The 17,906-nt window shown below is 41.6% G+C and overlaps 1 protein-coding gene across 1 annotated transcript in view; it reads right to left on the bottom strand.

Moving 5' to 3' along the window:
* The window catches only part of ANO5 (anoctamin 5), a 73,070-nt gene extending 55,510 nt beyond the window's left edge, over positions 1 to 17,560 (bottom strand). Inside the window, exons 1-4 of the mRNA XM_059709147.1 lie at positions 16,791 to 17,560; positions 9,808 to 9,854; positions 2,420 to 2,467; positions 1,926 to 1,967 (exon numbers count right to left, since the gene is read on the bottom strand). Of these exons, the coding sequence (XP_059565130.1) occupies positions 1,926 to 1,967; positions 2,420 to 2,467; positions 9,808 to 9,854; positions 16,791 to 17,286 (633 nt within the window). The 5' untranslated portion in view covers positions 17,287 to 17,560. The remainder of the gene's footprint in view (positions 1 to 1,925; positions 1,968 to 2,419; positions 2,468 to 9,807; positions 9,855 to 16,790) is intronic.
* Between the last annotated feature and the right edge of the window lie 346 nt (positions 17,561 to 17,906).

Raw genomic sequence — 17,906 nt, 5'->3', positions numbered from 1 at the left:
GGTAGCTTGCAGCTGGCTTCACTACAAGTAAAGTCTCATGCAAATCTTTCAACATCAATTTCTTAGATGAGCCAAAATCAATCCTTTGTTTAAATTTGTGTTATTGATTCTCTCGGTATAATAATCAAACTTTCAAGTTCAACTTTCATATGTTGTATAGTTCATTAGTGCCTTCCCTTTCAAAACCACAAGGACACTAGAGAGATTTAGAAAGAAGGAACTTCATATCTGACTGATTCTCTTCTTGGTTTATATGTATTTCTTGGAATAGTCCCATATAATACTTAGAATGATACAACCAGATAGGCAGTGGATGTCAGTGATCTCTCTAACTCTGTGATGCAAAGTTATAATATAGACAACTTTGTTGTATCTAACCTGTGAATGAAGAACTAGATTTTTAAAATTTTCATAACTGGTGTTTATATCAGTTTGTGAGTTTCTTTTATGGTACTCTATGATGTTTTTCAGTCAAGTCAGGCCAGGCAATCCTCCCATATAAAAGAATGAGTGTAGATCAGTCATGTATAAATAAGACAAACATCTCATGTATGATCTGTGTTTCACGAACAGAGTAATTGCATTTTATCTATATGAATACACAGTTGATGTGTCTGCAAAATAAGTAGTTTCCAATGTAGAGAAGGAAATGAGTGGAAAAATAGATTAAGAAACAAAAATATTTAGGGAGTCTAAAGATTAAATATCAAAATATAATAACTCAAATGTTGTCTGAGTTCTCTATGCTCCAAAAGAATTACATAATAATCTCCCTTTTCCTAAAAGAAAACAAAAAAAAAAAACCTGAGAAAACTCAAACTGTTACCTTATATACTGATTATAAATCACTAAAAAAGTAAAAGTAAACAAAATAAACCATTTGAGCTCTTTTGTAAATCATCATAGTATTAACATGAAATTCACTGGAACTCATGAAAGCTAACTGGGGCCAAAATAATTGATTAGGATAAATATAATCAAAACAGAAAATAGAGGGGAAAAACAATAATCCTTTTGCTATAAATCTGTGACAGCTATTTTGCATGGTATTTTATAAAAGGAAACAACATATATTTAAAAGTGCTCTTACTGTTTGGACAAGCTAAATTTAGGTCCATGGACAGTTCTGGTAACAGAAAATGTGCACATAGAAATCAATAAAAATCACAGAGTATGTGACTATTAAGAAACAAACAAGTAGCTACAAGAATAGTGACTCCAATTATTTTCCTGAGGGTTCAGGCAAAATGGGTATATACACTTCCCTTCTCCGAAAGCCAAAGGCTACATGAAAAAACCCAAACTTCTGTCATTATGTTGTGCCCTTACTAAACTGTAAACATTTTTAAATTAAGGAAAAATCACTTGTAGCCTTATAAATCACCATGAGGTATGTGTCAGCACTGTTAACAAAAACTAGTTGAAGCCACTGGGGCAGATAAACCTGATAATTTTAATATATAACCAGATACTATTAAAACCCATCATTGTTTTATTTTGCCCAAGACATGACATTAAGATATTTTGCAGTGTGTGTACAAGTTTGTGTTTATATTTGATTTGCTCTTAGAAATGCCTATATATAATGAGACTTTTATAAATCTGGGGCCTTTTCTTTGAATTAGGTAATTATTGTGAACTTCAGAGACTTGGATTCCTGACGGGGGTTCTGAAGTAGTATGTAAATTATATGTATGTTATATATATATATTACACATACACATTTTTAGGAAGAGGTCCCATGGCTTTAATCAGATAAAAAAAATTAATAGTCACCATTCTAAAACTTCAATTGCCCGGGGAAGAGGAATCAGTAACAAAGACCCCCCCACTCCAAAATCAATACTATTTTTTGGGATAAAAATGAATTAGACTATCACTGCAGCTATCCAAGCATAAGCAGCAGCATTCAGCACAGCTTTTACCATAAGACGTCGCCTCAGGAACAAATTGTATCTCTTTGCAGGCTGTGAAGCAATCGACAGAGAGTTAACAAATCCTGCACAGGATTAAAGAAAAGATTTCAAATATCATGGAGGGACCTGGAGAGTATTAGGTTAAGTGAAATAAGCTAGTCAGAGAAAGCCAAGTACCACATGATTTCACTTATATATGGAATCTAATGAACAAAATAAACAAACAAAATTGAAACAGACTAATAGATACAGAGACCAGACTGACAGCTAGCTGTCAGAGGGGAAGAGGCTAGGAGGGCTCTCTCGCGCGTTCTCTCTGTCTCTCTCTCTCTCTCTTTCTTCCTCCCTCCCTCCCTCCCTCCCTCCCTCTTTCTAAAACCAATTAAAAAATTCCTTTATTAAGAAAAATAAATAAACACTTGAAACCTATATAATCTTATAACCAATGTCACCCCAATAAATTTAATTTAAAAAGATAAAGTATAGTACTGATCATTGCTTACCAATCCTGCTTCACTGAGGAGATAGCTGGTCTCTCTGCTGCTCAGGCTCTGCAATTAGCACCATAAGGAAGATACAATGCTGTTAATAATGATACAAGTGGGGAGCATATAATGTTCAACAACAAAAGCTCTAGCTTCTTTCTGCAGAAATACTAACCCTGCAATTCAGGGGAGCTCTGAAACACCTGAAACTAAATGCAAAACTGTGTTTATAAATGTGTATACATATGCATGTGTATTCATGCAAGTGTGGGTGTATATATGTGTATGTGTGTGTGATGAGAGAGAGCTTGAGAGGGAATGAGAATATCAGAGGTACCTTTATCAAATAATAAAAACACCACCACCACCTGAGACACAAGAAATGGTTAAGAACCACTATAGTACAGAGAAATAGCAAGGATCTCCATTCTTTTAATGATGCAGAATTCTCAACAGGACCAAGACAAAGGGCAGAATCAATGGATTATTTTAGGCCTTTCAAACATTTGATGACATTACTGAAACAGTGGGAAGACTGAGCCTAAGTAAATAGATACTCAAAATCCTATTTCACTGATATTTGATCTATCTGCCTGTGGACCTTGAATGATTCCATTAACTCAGATAGCAGCATTGTTTTGGCTACAACCCTCAAATGTTACTATGTTGCATTTTCACTTTTATCCGGTTCAATGTTTTGTTTTGTGTTTTCCTTGAGACTTTTCTTTGACTCATGAATTCTTTAGAAGTATGTTGTCTAGTTTCTAATTGTTGGAGATGTTCCTGTTATTATTAATTTGATTCTATTGTGGTCGAAAAACACACTCTATGATTTAAATTATTTTAAATTTGTTGAGGTTTGTTTCATCTGGGCATATGTTCCATAAGTACTTGAAATGAATGTGTATTCTCTTGCTGTCAAATGGAATAGTCTATAAATGGCAGTAATATCCTGTTGGTTGATGTATTAAGTTCATCTACATCTTTGCCGGTTTCCTCTTTAGTTGTGTCATCTATTGTTAAGAAAGGAGTGAAGTCTCCAGTTGTAATAAAAGACTTGTGTACTACTGCTTTCAATTCTATTATTTTGCTTCATATATTATGATGCTATTTCTTGGCACATATATCTTACCTATATCTGAATGTTGGCTGGACACTTCTAATGATTCTATTAATGTACTGCTCTATCCATGATGATTTTCTTTGCTACAAAGTGTACTTTATATATTAATTTAGCACTTCTACTTTCTATTAATGTTTGTATATATTTTCAGTTATGTTTTTAATCCTTAAACTTTCATGTTTTTAATCCACTTTGCAAATCTGTTTTTCAATTAGTGTGTTTAGACTATTTACATTTAATATAATTGATTAGGAATTAATTCTGCCATTTTATTTTTTGTTTTGTTTCCTTTTTGTTCTCTGTGTTATATGTCTCTATTTTATTTTGCATGACTTAATATCAGTTATTGGAACTTTCTTAATAGTTCCATTTTGATTTATTTAAGCAGTTTTTGAGTGTATCACTTTATGTATAGTTTTTTAAGTGGTGGGTTTTCACATTACATTATATACACATTACTTACCACAACCCACAATGTGTATGTTTTATCTATCAAGTGAAGTATATAACCCTCATGTCCATTTATTTCCCTGAACTTCTTTATTTATTATCTTAAACTAGAGGCCCGGTGCACAAAAATTTGTGCACTTGAGAGGGTCCCTCAGTCTGGCCTGTTCCCTCTCGCAGTCTCGGACCCCTTGGGGGATGACCACCTGCTGGCTTAGGCCTGTTCTCCGGGGGATTGGGCCTAAAGCTGGCAGTCAGACATCCATCTGGCAGACTGGGAGCCCTTGGGGGATATCCACTTGCCAGCAGGGAGCAGGCCTGGCTGCAGTCAGATATCCTTAGCGCTGCTGAGGAGGCGGGAGAGGCTCCCACCACCACCGCTGTATTGGCAGCCGTCAGCCTGGCTTGTGGCTGAGCAGAGCTCCCCCTGTTGGAGCACACTGACCACCAGGGGGCAGCTCCAGCATTGTGTGTCATAGTAACTAGTGATTCCCAGTCGCTCTGCTGTTAGGATCAATTTGCATATTACACTTTTATTATATAGGATTATATAGGATAGAGGCCTGGTGCATGGGTGGGGGCCGGCTGGTTTACCTTGAAGGGTGTCCTGGATCATGGTGGGGGTCCTGCTGGGTGCCTGGCCAGCCTGGGTGAGGGGCTGATGGCTGTTTTCAGGCTGGCCACAGCCCCTTCAGGTTAGGGGTCCTCCCTGGGGTGCCTGGCCAGCCTGGGTGAGGGGCTGAGGACCGTTTTCAGACTGGCCACACCCACTTCAGGGTGGAGGGTCCTGCTGGGGTGCCTGGCCAGCTTGGCTGAGGGGCTAATGGCTGTTTGCAGGCTGGCCAACCCCCCCCCCCCCAGCAGGGACCCTCACCCCATGATGGTGTGGCCATCCTGGGTGAGGGGCTGATGCCTGTTTGCAGGCTGGCCACAGCCCCCAGCTATCCAAGCTCCCAGAGAAGGCTGGCTGGAAGCAGGTATCTGGGATTTATTTAGCTTCTATAATTGAAACTTTGTTGCCTTTTGTGGAGGCTACAGCTGGCCAGGCCAGGCGGGAAGCTTGGCTTCCTCCATTGCCGGGGCAACCAAGCCTCTGGCTTGCTCCAGCTCCGTGGCTGCCAGCTGCCATCTTGGTTGGGTTAATTTACATATAGTCACTCTGATAGGCTGGTGGGCATGGCTTTGGCATAGCGAAGGTACAGTTAATAGAGTGTAGATATTTCTCTGTATACATTGAGAACATCAGAAATTGTTAAAAATTTTTACTTCGATTGTCAAGCATAATTTTGAAAACTCAGAGGAGAAAGTCTATTGCATTTAGTCATATTTTTACTCTTCCTGCTTTTTTTCCTCCTTTCCCATGTCTCAATATTCATTTTATCATTTATTCCTGTTAAAGAACTTATTTTGGCCAATCTTTTAGGGTAGATGTGCTGGTAAAAGTTTTCATTAGTCTTCCTTCATTTGAGAATGTCTTGATTTTCTGTTGATACCAAAGGGTACTTTCATTGGCTATATAATTCTGGATTGGCACTTTTTTGACCACTTAAAACAATTGTAGCACTTCCTTGGGTTTCTGATGAGAAAGCTACTATAATTTTAATTACTTTCCCCTACAGTGAAGGTGTTTTTTTCTTACTTTCAAGAATTTTTTTTATATTTAGTTTTCCAAACCAGTTTTAGTTCAATTGATGTGAATTTCTTTTAGTTTATCCTGTTTATAGTTCCTTCAGCTTCTTGAATCTGTAGGTTTATGTATTTTGACAAACTGAGATATTTCCAGCTGTCCTGGGTTTTCAGTAACACAAATACAAGATCTTTTGTTATAGTCCCATAGGTGCCTGAGGCTCTGTTCATTTTATTTAATTTTTTCCTCTCTTCTGTTTAGAGTAGGTAATTTCTATTCTATCTCCAAATTCAGTGATTCTGTCTTCTATCCATTCCACCTTCTGTTGAGCTTTTTCTAATTCCAGTTATCTATTTTTCAATTCTCAAATTTACCATAGGTTCTTCTTCAAAACTTCTGTTATATCTTTGCTGATACTTTCTACTTTTTTATGTATGAAGTATGTACACAATTGCTCACTGAAGCACTTGGATGATAGTTGCTTTAAAATCTTAATCAGATAAATTCTAACATCTGTGTCACCTCAACATTGGTAGCTATTGCTTGTCTCATCTCATTCAAGTTGATGTCCTTCTGGTTCTTGGTATCAGATGTGATTTTTCTACAGAAATCTAAACTTTTAGGGTATTTTGTTATAAGATTATAGATTTTATTTAAATCTCCTGTTTTACTAAAGCTGAAGACTTACTACTAAGTCTTCTCTGACACCACTCTGATGGGGTAAGTGGAGTGATGCCCTACAACCTGGTGGGGGTAGAATTCCAGGTTTCTTTCTCAGCCTCTGTGGATATGAAGGACTGGTGGAATGGTGGAAGGGTTTCTCATTACTACTGGGTAGGGTGGAAGTTCAATCTTACCATTAGGCCTTCACTGATCCCAACCTGTCTGGAAAGATGCCTCCTTACTGCTCCCTACATGGCTTCCACTGTCACCATGGCAGGGAGTAGTATAGGGATGGCTTCTCCAGTGGTTCTCAACCTTCCTAATGCCACGACCCTTTAATACAGTTCCTCATGTTGTGGTGACCCCCAACCATAAAATTATTTTTGTTGCTACTTCATAACTATAATTTTGCTACTGTTATGAATCGTAACATAAATATCTGGTATGCAGGATGTATTTTCATTGTTCGCGACCCACAGGTTGAGAACCGCTGTGTGAAACTCATGGCTTTCCACCAGGCTATCTCTGACAACAACCCAGCACAAATGAATTGTGCATCTTGTTACTACAGATAAGAGTGAAAGTCCAGGCTGCCCACATGTTCTCCACTGATTCTATGCAGATGAGTATGTGGGAGGGACACATTTTTAGAGTACCTGCCTTTTCACTGTTAAACCCTAAAACAGTCTTTTGTGATGCTGGACATATTGTAAATCAGCTAACATATGAATATTTCAAATCAGACTATCCTTACTATGTCAACAAGTCAATAGTTCAATTTCAGCGACACTAAAAACAAAAACCCCATCAACTATGGCATATGATATTACTAAAATGCTATAGTTGAATTTTTCTGAGTTTGACAAACCAATTGTAGAGCCTTAAAAATGTGAGCAAAATTTTTTGAAATAAAGTCCTATCTGAGATTAAAGGCAAGGAAGCTATATCCATTGCTCTTGAAATTTGCAAAGGGATAAGGAACAGCATAAATATGACAAGAAATTATTTTTCTGTTATAGAAATTTAAGTCTAGAGTATATATGAATATGAAAGATAAACACAGAAGCCAAGAATGTAAACTGTAACTGCAGTTAACTTGAGAAATACATAAAAATCTGTGAGTATGTTATTATGCCAATATGAACAAAATGAAAATATATTTGTTATCACGTAAACTGGTTCAATCTTATAAAATAAATCTTTCCTCAGAATGCTCTAAAGAAATGAAGACCTGATTTTTTCATGTTCTTTATTTTCTAGATACTTGTCTTGATTCACTTAATAAGTATGTCCTAGTGTCACATTATATCCCTTTAGTTGTGGAGACTATTTTATGATAGTGGTTTTCAAACTTTAATGGCAATAAGAATCACTTGGGTGCTTTTTAAAAATCATGATTTCTTAACCTTACCCTGAAGAGTCCTGATTAGTAATCTGAGGTTGGGCCCAAATGTTTTCATTTTGAGGGAGTTTTTCATATAATTCTTATTCAGGTGGTCTACAAATTATACTGTAAAAATTACTGGACTATATGATTTCCATAGTCTCTTTAGTTTTCATATTCTGTTTCTGTCAGTATTTTGCTCATTTAACTTTTAAAGGAATTGCAGAACTTCTGGGAATCTTTAGTCAACCAGTTTATCCTGCTAATAACTAGCACACAGCCAACCTACTCTGATAGACTTTCTTTCCCAGGGTGAGAATTTCAGTCATTCCTAAATAGCTATTTTTAAAGAAATATATTTTTGGTTATCTTGTTGGTCACCCTTAATCCAATTCAAGGACATGTACCAGAAAGATTACTTTGTCTGAAGTAACTTCAGAATGCTTACATTCTGTACACGAGAAATCCTAATTGTTAGTATCTTATATTCTGTATATGAGAAATCCTAATTATCAGTTTATATAAATAAAATAAGGCTTTTGTTTGAGAAAATTCTGTATTTTTACAAGTAGCATTTAATTTTATTATTTATTATTTTATTTAATACTAGAGGCCCGGTGCACAAAAATTTGTGCACTCGGGGGGGCAGGGGGGGTCCCTCAGCCTGGCCTGTGCCCTCTCGCAGTCTAGGACCCCTCGGGAGATAACGACCTGCTGGCTTAGGCCTGCTCCCGGGTGGCAGAGGGCAGGCCCAATCCCTAGGTGCAGCCCCTGGTCGGGCTCAGAGCAGGGCCAATTGGGGAGTTGGGGCGCCGCCCCCTGTCACACTCAAGGCAGGGTCGATGGGGAGGTTGTGGAGCAACCCCCTGTCACGCACAGAGCAGGGCCCATCAGGGGGTTGGGGTGCTGCCCTCTATCACCCACAGAGCAGGGCGGATCGGGGGGTTGGGGCGCCGCCACTCTCACACTCAGGGCAGGGCCGAGGGGGAGGTTATGGCTCTACCCCGTCACACACAGCAGGGCCCGTGGGGGGGGGGGGAGCTCCCCCCTATCAGGCACAGAGCAGGGCAGATAGGGAGGTTGTGGCCCCGCCCCCTGTCACACACAGAGCCGCAGGGCCATCAGGGGGTTTGGGCGCTGCCCCCTGTCACGCTGATCCCGGTTCTGGGAGGCATATTACCCTTTTACTATATAGGATAGAGGCCTGGTGCATGGGTGGGGGCCGGCTGGTTTGCCCTGAAGGGTGTCCTGGATCAGGGTGGGGGTCCCCACTGGGGTGCCTGGCCAGCCTGGGTGAGGGGCTGAGGGCTGTTTTCAGGCTGGGGGTGACTGAACTCCCAAACGCTCCTTTTTTCCTTTTTTTCCTTTTTGTTTTTTTAAATTCTGGGCCAGCTTTAGCTTGAGGCTTGGCTCCAGCTCTTAGGCCTCTGGCTGAAAGTAGGTTTCTGGCCTTTGCTTACAATGTTGCCAATCTGCTGGCTGAAGTTGGGCGTATTTGTTACAATGTTTCTTAAACTGCCCGCTCAGAGGCCTGCAGCGGCAGGCGGGGAACGTTGGCGTCCTCCGTCACTGAGGCAACCAAGCCTCATGTTAGTTTCAAGCTGCCTGGCTGCCGGCTGCCATCTTGGCTGACAGTTAATTTGCATATCTCGCTGATTAGCCAATGAAAAGGGTATCGGTCGTACGCCAATTACCATGTTTCTCTTTTATTAGATAGGATGTTTACTTAACTCAGGTTGAATTACTGGAACCTTGGCATAGTCATCAATAAGCACTATTCACATACTAATAATTGTAACACACAAAGCTGTCACATATTATAACTGCATTATACTCTATCAAAGTGTTAAGCAAGTACTATTATATAGCATATCAAGTCTTAGCATTCTGAGTTTATTTCATAGGGATCCTGAAGACACATCCAAGCTTGTGTTTACTCCCTTACAACATCTAGAAAGACCCAATAATAAATCTGCATGAAACATGGTATTTGCTTTACTTAATAAAAAAAAAATGACTAGGTTAGAGGACAAAATAGAAAGAATGTAGTATGAGTAAATAGCTGAAGGACAAAGACCTAAGGTATTCATATAAAGTACGTTTCTAACCTAGTCTTAGTTTTTCATTCTGACTTATAGGCAGCTAGTATATATTTAACTTACCTCACTCATTCTTAAATCAAAGTCTGCTTGCCTATTGAGTCTTCTTCCTAAATTAAATAAGAAAGGGGGAAAAAAACACATGTTAAATGGCCAATTGATCAGAATATGTTAAGAGTTTGCATATAGAGAAAACAAGAATCCAAAAATCAAACAAAAAGTTCAAAGAAAAAAATACTGAAAGAAAAATGCCCCAAATATTCCTGGAGCTAAATTGTTCAAAACAGCCTCCAAAACAAATCAGTGCCCCAAACTGTATATAATCTAGGAGAAAAACACCAAATACTGATATGTAAGATATAATGGCACCTACCAAGAAATAAACTTAACTCTGATAAATGCAGTTATTAAATACATAGGCACAAAACTGCTGAGAGGAAAATATCCTATAGGGATGTCCATTGCTATCTCTTAGTTCTCACCATGTGAGATTTAATATTCTATCAGCATATTTTCCTGGAGTGGACCCAAGTTGGTTGCAAATAAGCAACTTAAGAATACAACATAAGCCCGGCCAGTATGGCTCACTGGTTGAGCATTGACCTATGAAAGAGGTCATGTTTCAATTCATGGTCAGGGCACATGCCTGGGTTGCAGGCTTGGACCCCAGTGTTGGGGGTTCAGTAGACAGCCAGTCAAGGATTCTCTGTCATCACTGGTGTATCACAAACTGTTTACACTGAATAAAGTTTCCTTCTTCACTGCACCCAAACTGGGGATTCCTGTTGATGGTACTAAAGACCATCAGTTGACACAAAGTATTTTAAAATTCTATTTTTTAAAAGAGGAAGTTTTTCAAGCACCTCCTTCCTCTAGTTATTTTTGCTGTATTTAAAATAAATAAAAATATTTTCAAACTGCTATTGGAACTTGATGCAATATGTTTATTTGAGAATGTAGAAAAGAGATTATATTTTTCCTCCAGGCTATCTCCTATCCCTGGTAGTTCTATCTTATGCTTTGCTTTCACCTTTTAGCTTGCTGCTTTCTTTCCCTAGAACTAACAACTACTTTCGACTAGGCCAATGGTCAGCAAACTGCGACTAGTGAGCCACATGCGGCTCTTTGGCCCCTTGAGTGTGGCTCTTCCACAAAATACCAACTTCTGTGCATGGGCCACGAAGTTTCAATCGCACTGTACATGCGCGCCCACACGTGGTATTTATGGAAGAGCCACACTCTCGAACCGCATGTGGCTCGAGAGCCGCAGTTTGCCGACCACTGGACTAGGCTAACTCTTGCTAATTTTCTACATTATAACAGTTTTGATATGTTCCTTTCAGGCCTTGCCAGAAACTTCCTCATCTGTCCCCTGGATTAGCCTCCTACCTCTCCCATACCACCTGAATGTAGCCCTCTCTGGCACCTATCCCAATTACTCTTCCCTCCACTGACTGAAAGCTACCTGAGAGCCAGATGGAACACAAAGATTAAAGAGGAAAGGTGTATTACCTCAGACTATATGCTCCTTCTTACACATAGTGCTCACACACACACACACAATCAGATATTCGCACATGCCATAGACCCAGACACACTTCCACACCAACTCACAAAGTATAGAATGTAATAACTATGCATAATCACAAACCCCTGTCAAAACAGAGACCTATCTGAAGAGTCAGGATTTGAACCCAACAACTCTCAATCAGCTTTTTGTTATTCTTCCAACTGCCTCTAAAATGAATGGAAATGACTATGTTCTTTCTAATGTGCTAGAAACCAGAGACATAAAGGGCTTATATCATTGTGAAGCATCATAAAATATGAGTTAAAAGTAAAGTCAGTCCAAAGACTGAGCTCTAAGTTTTTGCTGAAAGCACCTTACTAAGAATACACACTCCACCAAACCCAGAGCCCCAAAATAGCACCTGCATTTACCAAATGATCTTCTCAGTTTACACTCCTTCCAGCTGCGTTAAATAAAAATACACTTGATCCACGCAGGGATTAAAGGCACTGACACCCACCCCCCATAGCCAAAAGTCTTTGTATAACTTTTGACTCTTCAAAAATTTAACTACTAATAACCTACTGCTGACAGAAAGCCTGTCATAGTTGATTAACACATATTTTGTACTAGAGGCCCGGTGCATGAGGGGTGGTGTTCCTCAGCCAGGCCTGCGTCCTCTTGCAGGCTGGGAGCCCTCAATGGATGTCCAACTGATGGCTTAGGCCCGATTCCTGAGGGGATCGGGCCTAAGCCGTCAGTTGGACATCCTTAGTGCTGCCGTGGAGGCGGGAGAGGCTCTCACCACCTCCACTGCACTTGCCAGCGTCAGCCTGGCTTCTGGCTGAGCTGCGCTCCGCTCCCCCTGTGGAAGCACATTGACCACCAGGGAACAGCTCCTGCATTGATCATCTGCCCCCTAGTGGTCAGTGTGTGTCGTAGCAACCAGTCATTCTGCCGTCGGTCAATTTGCATATTAGCCTTTTAGTATATAGGAGGATTAAGATAACAAAAAGAAAATATTAGGAAAATCATAAGGAAAATACATTGGCAATATTTATTGAAATATATCCACTCATAAGTAAACCTACACAGTTCAAACCCATGTTGTTCAAGGATCAACTGTATATGCAATCAAATATTCATATTATCAAATGATAGATGGTTTGGTTAAATACAATGTTTAATATGGTTGTAAAGATGCAAGCAACTCTACATTCAACTTTAAAACTGTCTTTTCCACCCCGTCCGTGTGGCTCAGTGGTTGAGCATTCACCTCTGAACCAGGAAGTCATGGTTCCATTCCAGGTCAGACACATGCCCAGTTTACAGGCTTGATCCCCAGTGTGGGGTGTGCAGGAGACAGCCAATCTATGATTCACTCCCATCATTGATATCACTCTCTCTCCCCCACTTCCCTCTTCTCTGAAAGCAATAAAAATATATTTTTAAAAATAAACCAACAAGTGTTGGCAAGGATGTGGGGAAAAAAGGGAATCCTTATGCATTGTTGGAAGCAATGTAGATTGGTGCAGCCACTATGGAAAACAATATGGAGGTTCCTCAAACATTTAAAAATGGAACTGCCTTATGACCCAGGTTTTCCCTTCTGGGTATATATCAAAAAACACACACTGATTTGAAAGAACGTATGCACCCTTATGTTCATTGTAGCACTATCTATGATAGCCACATTACAGAAGCAACCAAAGTGCCCATCAAGAGACGAGTAGATAAAAATGTGGGTACATATATACAATGGAATATTACTGAGCCACAATAAAGAATGACATCTTGCCATTTGCGAAAACATGGATGGACTTAGAGGGTATTTTGCTAAGTGAATAAATCAGACAAAGACAACTACCGTATGATTCACTTATGTGTGGAATCTAAAGAACAAACTAAATGAACAAACCAAACAGAAGACTCATAGCTACAGAGGACACATTTATGGTTGCCAGAAGCAAGGGAGGTTAGGGGACTGAGTGAAAAAGGTGACGGGATTGAGAAACATAGATTGGTGGTTACAAAATGGTCATGGGGATATAAAGAAAATATAGTCAATAATATTGTAATAACTATGTATGGTGCCAAGTATTGGAAATATCAGGGGGAACACTTTGTCAAATATATGACTGTCTAACCACTATGCTGTAAACCTAAAACTAATACAAAATAATATTGAACGTAAACTGTAATTTAAAATTTTTAAAATACATCCTCACTGAAATGCACTTTTCATACAACCCTAGTAATAACAGCGGTCTTAAGAATGGGAAGTAAAGCCAACCCAGCAAGATAATTGGCATATTGAAAAACATTTAGAAAGACAAGTGTCATTCGAGTGGCCTGGACCTCACCAATTCACACTACACTCCGGTACTTGGATTCTGGATTTATAAACAAAACAGTCAACAGGAATTTGGGCAGGCGCAGTCATCAGAATCAACCATCAACTGTATATGGCATTTCATATCAATATCCTCTTCTATCTCCACCCAAATTGGAGGCAAAGCTTCAATCACAATGAGAGGAAATATAAATATATTACAATGGCCTTTGCCCCCCCCCCCCCAAAAAAAAAAAGAAAGAAAAGGAAAACTGAAATTCTTTTTGGAAAAGTTCTAAAACCTTCCTGGGGCAGAGTCAAGCTGCACCATGACATTCTAGTAGCAAAGTTATCCTGAGGCTAAAGTAGATCACACTTCTAATATCGGAAAGATAATAATGGTCAATCTCTGCAATGCCATATTGATTTTTTACATTATGTATAGTTATGTACTTCACATTTTTCCTCCACTCCTTCAATGAAGGACATATTGCTGTACTTTCTCATAGCTTTACTTCAGAAGGACTGCTTATAAGGAATTACTGACTGCTTCAAGCTAAAAAATATCTATTAAGACCTTCGAATTACTGGAATTACAACAAAAGTAATTCTCTGCAAAGAAGAAAATCATTCAATAAATATAGGGACCTCTAATTTATTTATTATTTTATACATTTAAAAAATAAATATACTGGTAGGGACCCCCAATTTTATACATTCAAAAGTCATTTGATTTCTTTTGCATTACTAAACACCAATTATTTTCCCTAACAAATAAATATATTGCATCATTTAGCAAAGCCATTAGTCAAAGCTAAAAGTTTTCAATTGTTTTATTTCCCTCTATCCTTAAATTATTTTTGACTTAAAAAGGGAGTAGTTGCTTCACACAGAATTAGAGAAAATATTTGAAAATCATATATACAGAATATGTAAAGAACTTTTACAATGCAATAATAAAATGACAAATAACTAAATGTTTAAATGGCAAAGAATTTGAATAGACATTTCTCCAAAGAAGATATATGAGTGGCTAGTAAGCCCTGGAAAAGATATTTGACACATTAATCGCTGAAAATAATGCAAATCAAGCCGAAACCGGTTTGGCTCAGTGGATAGAGCGTCGGCCTGCGGACTGAAAGGTCCCAGGTTCGATTCCGGTCAAGGGCATGTACCTGGGTTGTGGGCACATCCCCCAGTAGGGGGTGTGCAGGAGGCAGCTGATCGATGTTTCTCTCTCATCGATGTTTCTAGCTCTCTATCTCTCTCCCTTCCTCTCTGTAAAAAATCAATAAAATAATGCAAATCAAAACCACATTAAGATACCACTCGACACACACTAGACTGGTGACAGCTAAGACAGATAACAAAAATGTTAGTGAGTACCAGTGTGTGGAACAATTAGATTGCTAGTGGGATTATAAAATGATGCAGACACTTGGAATAGTTGGGTAGTTTCTCAAAATTTACACTATAGAGCTACTACATGATCCAGCAATTCCACTCCTAGGTATATAACCGAAAAAATAAAAAGAATGTCATACAAAACATTGTACATAAACATTCATAAGAGCATTATTCATGATAGCAAAAAAAAAAAAAAGTGAAAACCACCTAAATGTTCACCAACTGATGAATGAATAAAATGTGGAATATTATTTGGCAATAAAAAGGAATAATGCACTGATATAGGTTACAACATGGGTGAACTTCAACATCATTAAGATAAGAAAAAGAAGCCAGTTATAAACAACCACATATCATATGAGTCTGTTTACATGATCACAGTTGCAATTCATGCAAGAGTAGGTCTTCCTTCCCCTGGCTGCCAGCACCGGCTTCCTTCTGGCACCCGGGACCCCAGCTTCCCTCGAAGCCCCCTCTTCATCCAGAAGGTTCATCCGAAAGGACATCCTGTCTAATTAGCACTTTACACTTTTGTTATTATAGATTGTTTGCTATATAAATTTATAGTAAATAAATGTGTGGCTGCTAATAGGCTGGGAGTACAGAATAAGAGGAAGGAGGGTGATGGGGAGTGACTACTAAGAGGATTCTATTTGAGGTGATGAAAATGTTCTAAAATTAGATTATGGTGATGATTGCACAACTCTGTAAATATGCCAAACACCATTGAATTGCATACTTTAAATGGATGACTTTTATAGTGTATACATTGTATCAATAAAACTGTTAAGAAAGTGGAGGAGGAAGATGCAATAATATGTTCCATTTCTTGGTGCCTTTGAAGACTACCTAGTAAGACCACATAGATCTCTTATTACTTAAAAGGATTGTGTCCATGTCTAGATCTAACACTAAACAAGACAAGAAAACAGACTGTTATCAAGGGAACTTAGCTTCATTGGAGATAGTCCCAGAAAATAGGTGACTTTTTAGAAAAAGGTGTGTACCAAGGTAAAACAGACCCACAGAGTATGGGTCTGCGCAAAGGCCTTAGCAAACAATGAGCAAATAATTTCTCCACTGAAGATTCAATGAGAGCTGGTGGTCCAGCGGTGCTCTAAGTGCATGCTTAAGAATCTCCACCCTCAGGGCCTGCCTCTCCCACAATTAACCAGGATCTCACAGCTCCAGCAGCCATCGGTGAATAGAGGCAAAAGCACCCACACAGCCCTGGCTGGTTTGGCTCAGTGGATAGAGCGTCAGCCTGCGGACTGAAGGGTCCCAGGTTCGATTCCAGCCAAGGGCACATCACATGCCTGGGTTGCAGACTTTATCCCCCCCCCCGCCCCCCCCCCCGTGGGGGAATGTGCAGGAGGCAGCCAATCAATGATTCTCTCTCACCATTGCTGTTTCTATCCCTCTTTCCTCTCCCTTCCTCTCTGAAATCAATAAAGATATATTTTTTTAAAAAAGCACCCATACAAGCATCCGAGGTCATGCACCCTAAGCAATGGCTCTGTTCTGGGTGCCTGGGCACCTAAGCACACACGCCTGGCGCGCTCACCTCGCCTCCCAGCATTTCCCCCGGGCTCCTGGGCGCACAGAGGTGCAAAGGGAAGGTGATCTTGGAACCACAGGGGGTCACGGGAACTAGGTCGGGGCTTGTAGGAGCCGGAGAAAATCATGGGGCGCCCACCCACCCAGGGCAGGGTCTTTGCAGCCCCCAGTCTTGCACAGGGCACGCCAGCATCCCCCGGGAGCCCGACCCTCCTCCCGCGCCCCTCGGCCGGCTCCTACCTTCCTCCTCCACCATTTCCAGGACCTCGGGGTCGCCCATCTTCGCCAGCTCGTTAATGATGCTGAACGAGGTGTCCGAAGGGAGGTGGCCGGCCTTCGAGGACTGGATACTGAATTTGAACTTGGGCCGCCGGAACTGCTGCTCCGCGGACTCACCCGCCACGGCCTCCCTCTTCCGCTCGCGGAGGGTCTGGCTGTCCCAGAGCGACCCCGCCAGCGACTCCTCCGGCCCCACGATCTCCGAGAGCTTGGCCTTCTTCTCCACGGGGTACCGCCACTCGCCCTCGCGGACGCTGCTGGACTTGTGCCTCGCCGCCCGCTCCCGGTAGCGCTGCCGGGCCCCCTCCCAGTACTGCTCCCAGAACGAGCCGTCCGCCCGGCCGCCCTGCCCCGTCGCCTCGCCCTCGGGCTCCCCCGGGTCCTCGCCACTCCTGCCCCCCCGCTGCGGTGCGGAACCCTCCCTGCCCCCCGCGGCCTCCGGCCCAGCCTCCGCCATCTCCCCGCCCCCCGGCCGCGCCGGCGGGGCGCCCGCCCCCTCCTCTCCGCCCCGACCGTCCGAGTCGCTCGGCGTCTGCCCCGCCGCCTCCCCGGGGTCAGTCTCTGCCCCTCCCTCCCCGGGGCCCGCCGCCTCTCGGCTCCCCGGGGCCGACAGCTCCGCGCTCGACAGGCTCGGCTCGTCCCATCCCGACGGGCGGGTCCACGACCAGGACTCCCCGGGCGTCGCAAACAGCACTCGCTCCCAACCCTCCTGCTCGGTTCCCGACCGGCCCGCCGGCTGCTCCCTCCGCCTTTTGTCCTTCTCCTCTGCCATCTGCCCAGCCCTCGCCCTCAGCGGCGGCACTCGCGGGGAGCCCCCTCCCAGTTGGGGACTTATTTTTTGTCGGGTGAGAAAAAGCCCCCCTTTCTTAAGGGGACCCTCCCCCTTAAGGCCAGGATTCTAGCAGCCCCCTCCAGTCTGCCCCGCGCTCGGGTATGAACTTTGCTTCTCAGCAGGGCAAGTTTCCTGCACCTGCAACCAACTCTCTTGTCCAATAAGGTTGGGGGCATGTCATACATTTTTTGGGGGGGGGGTCCTGAGTTCAAATTCAGCCTCTGCTCCTAAAAATTGGGTGGCAT

Source organism: Myotis daubentonii, chromosome 9 (assembly GCF_963259705.1).
Source record: "Myotis daubentonii chromosome 9, mMyoDau2.1, whole genome shotgun sequence".
NCBI lineage: Eukaryota > Metazoa > Chordata > Mammalia > Chiroptera > Vespertilionidae > Myotis > Myotis daubentonii.
Note: the sequence above shows the minus strand (reverse complement) of the source record. Positions and strands in the feature narration are given on the sequence as shown.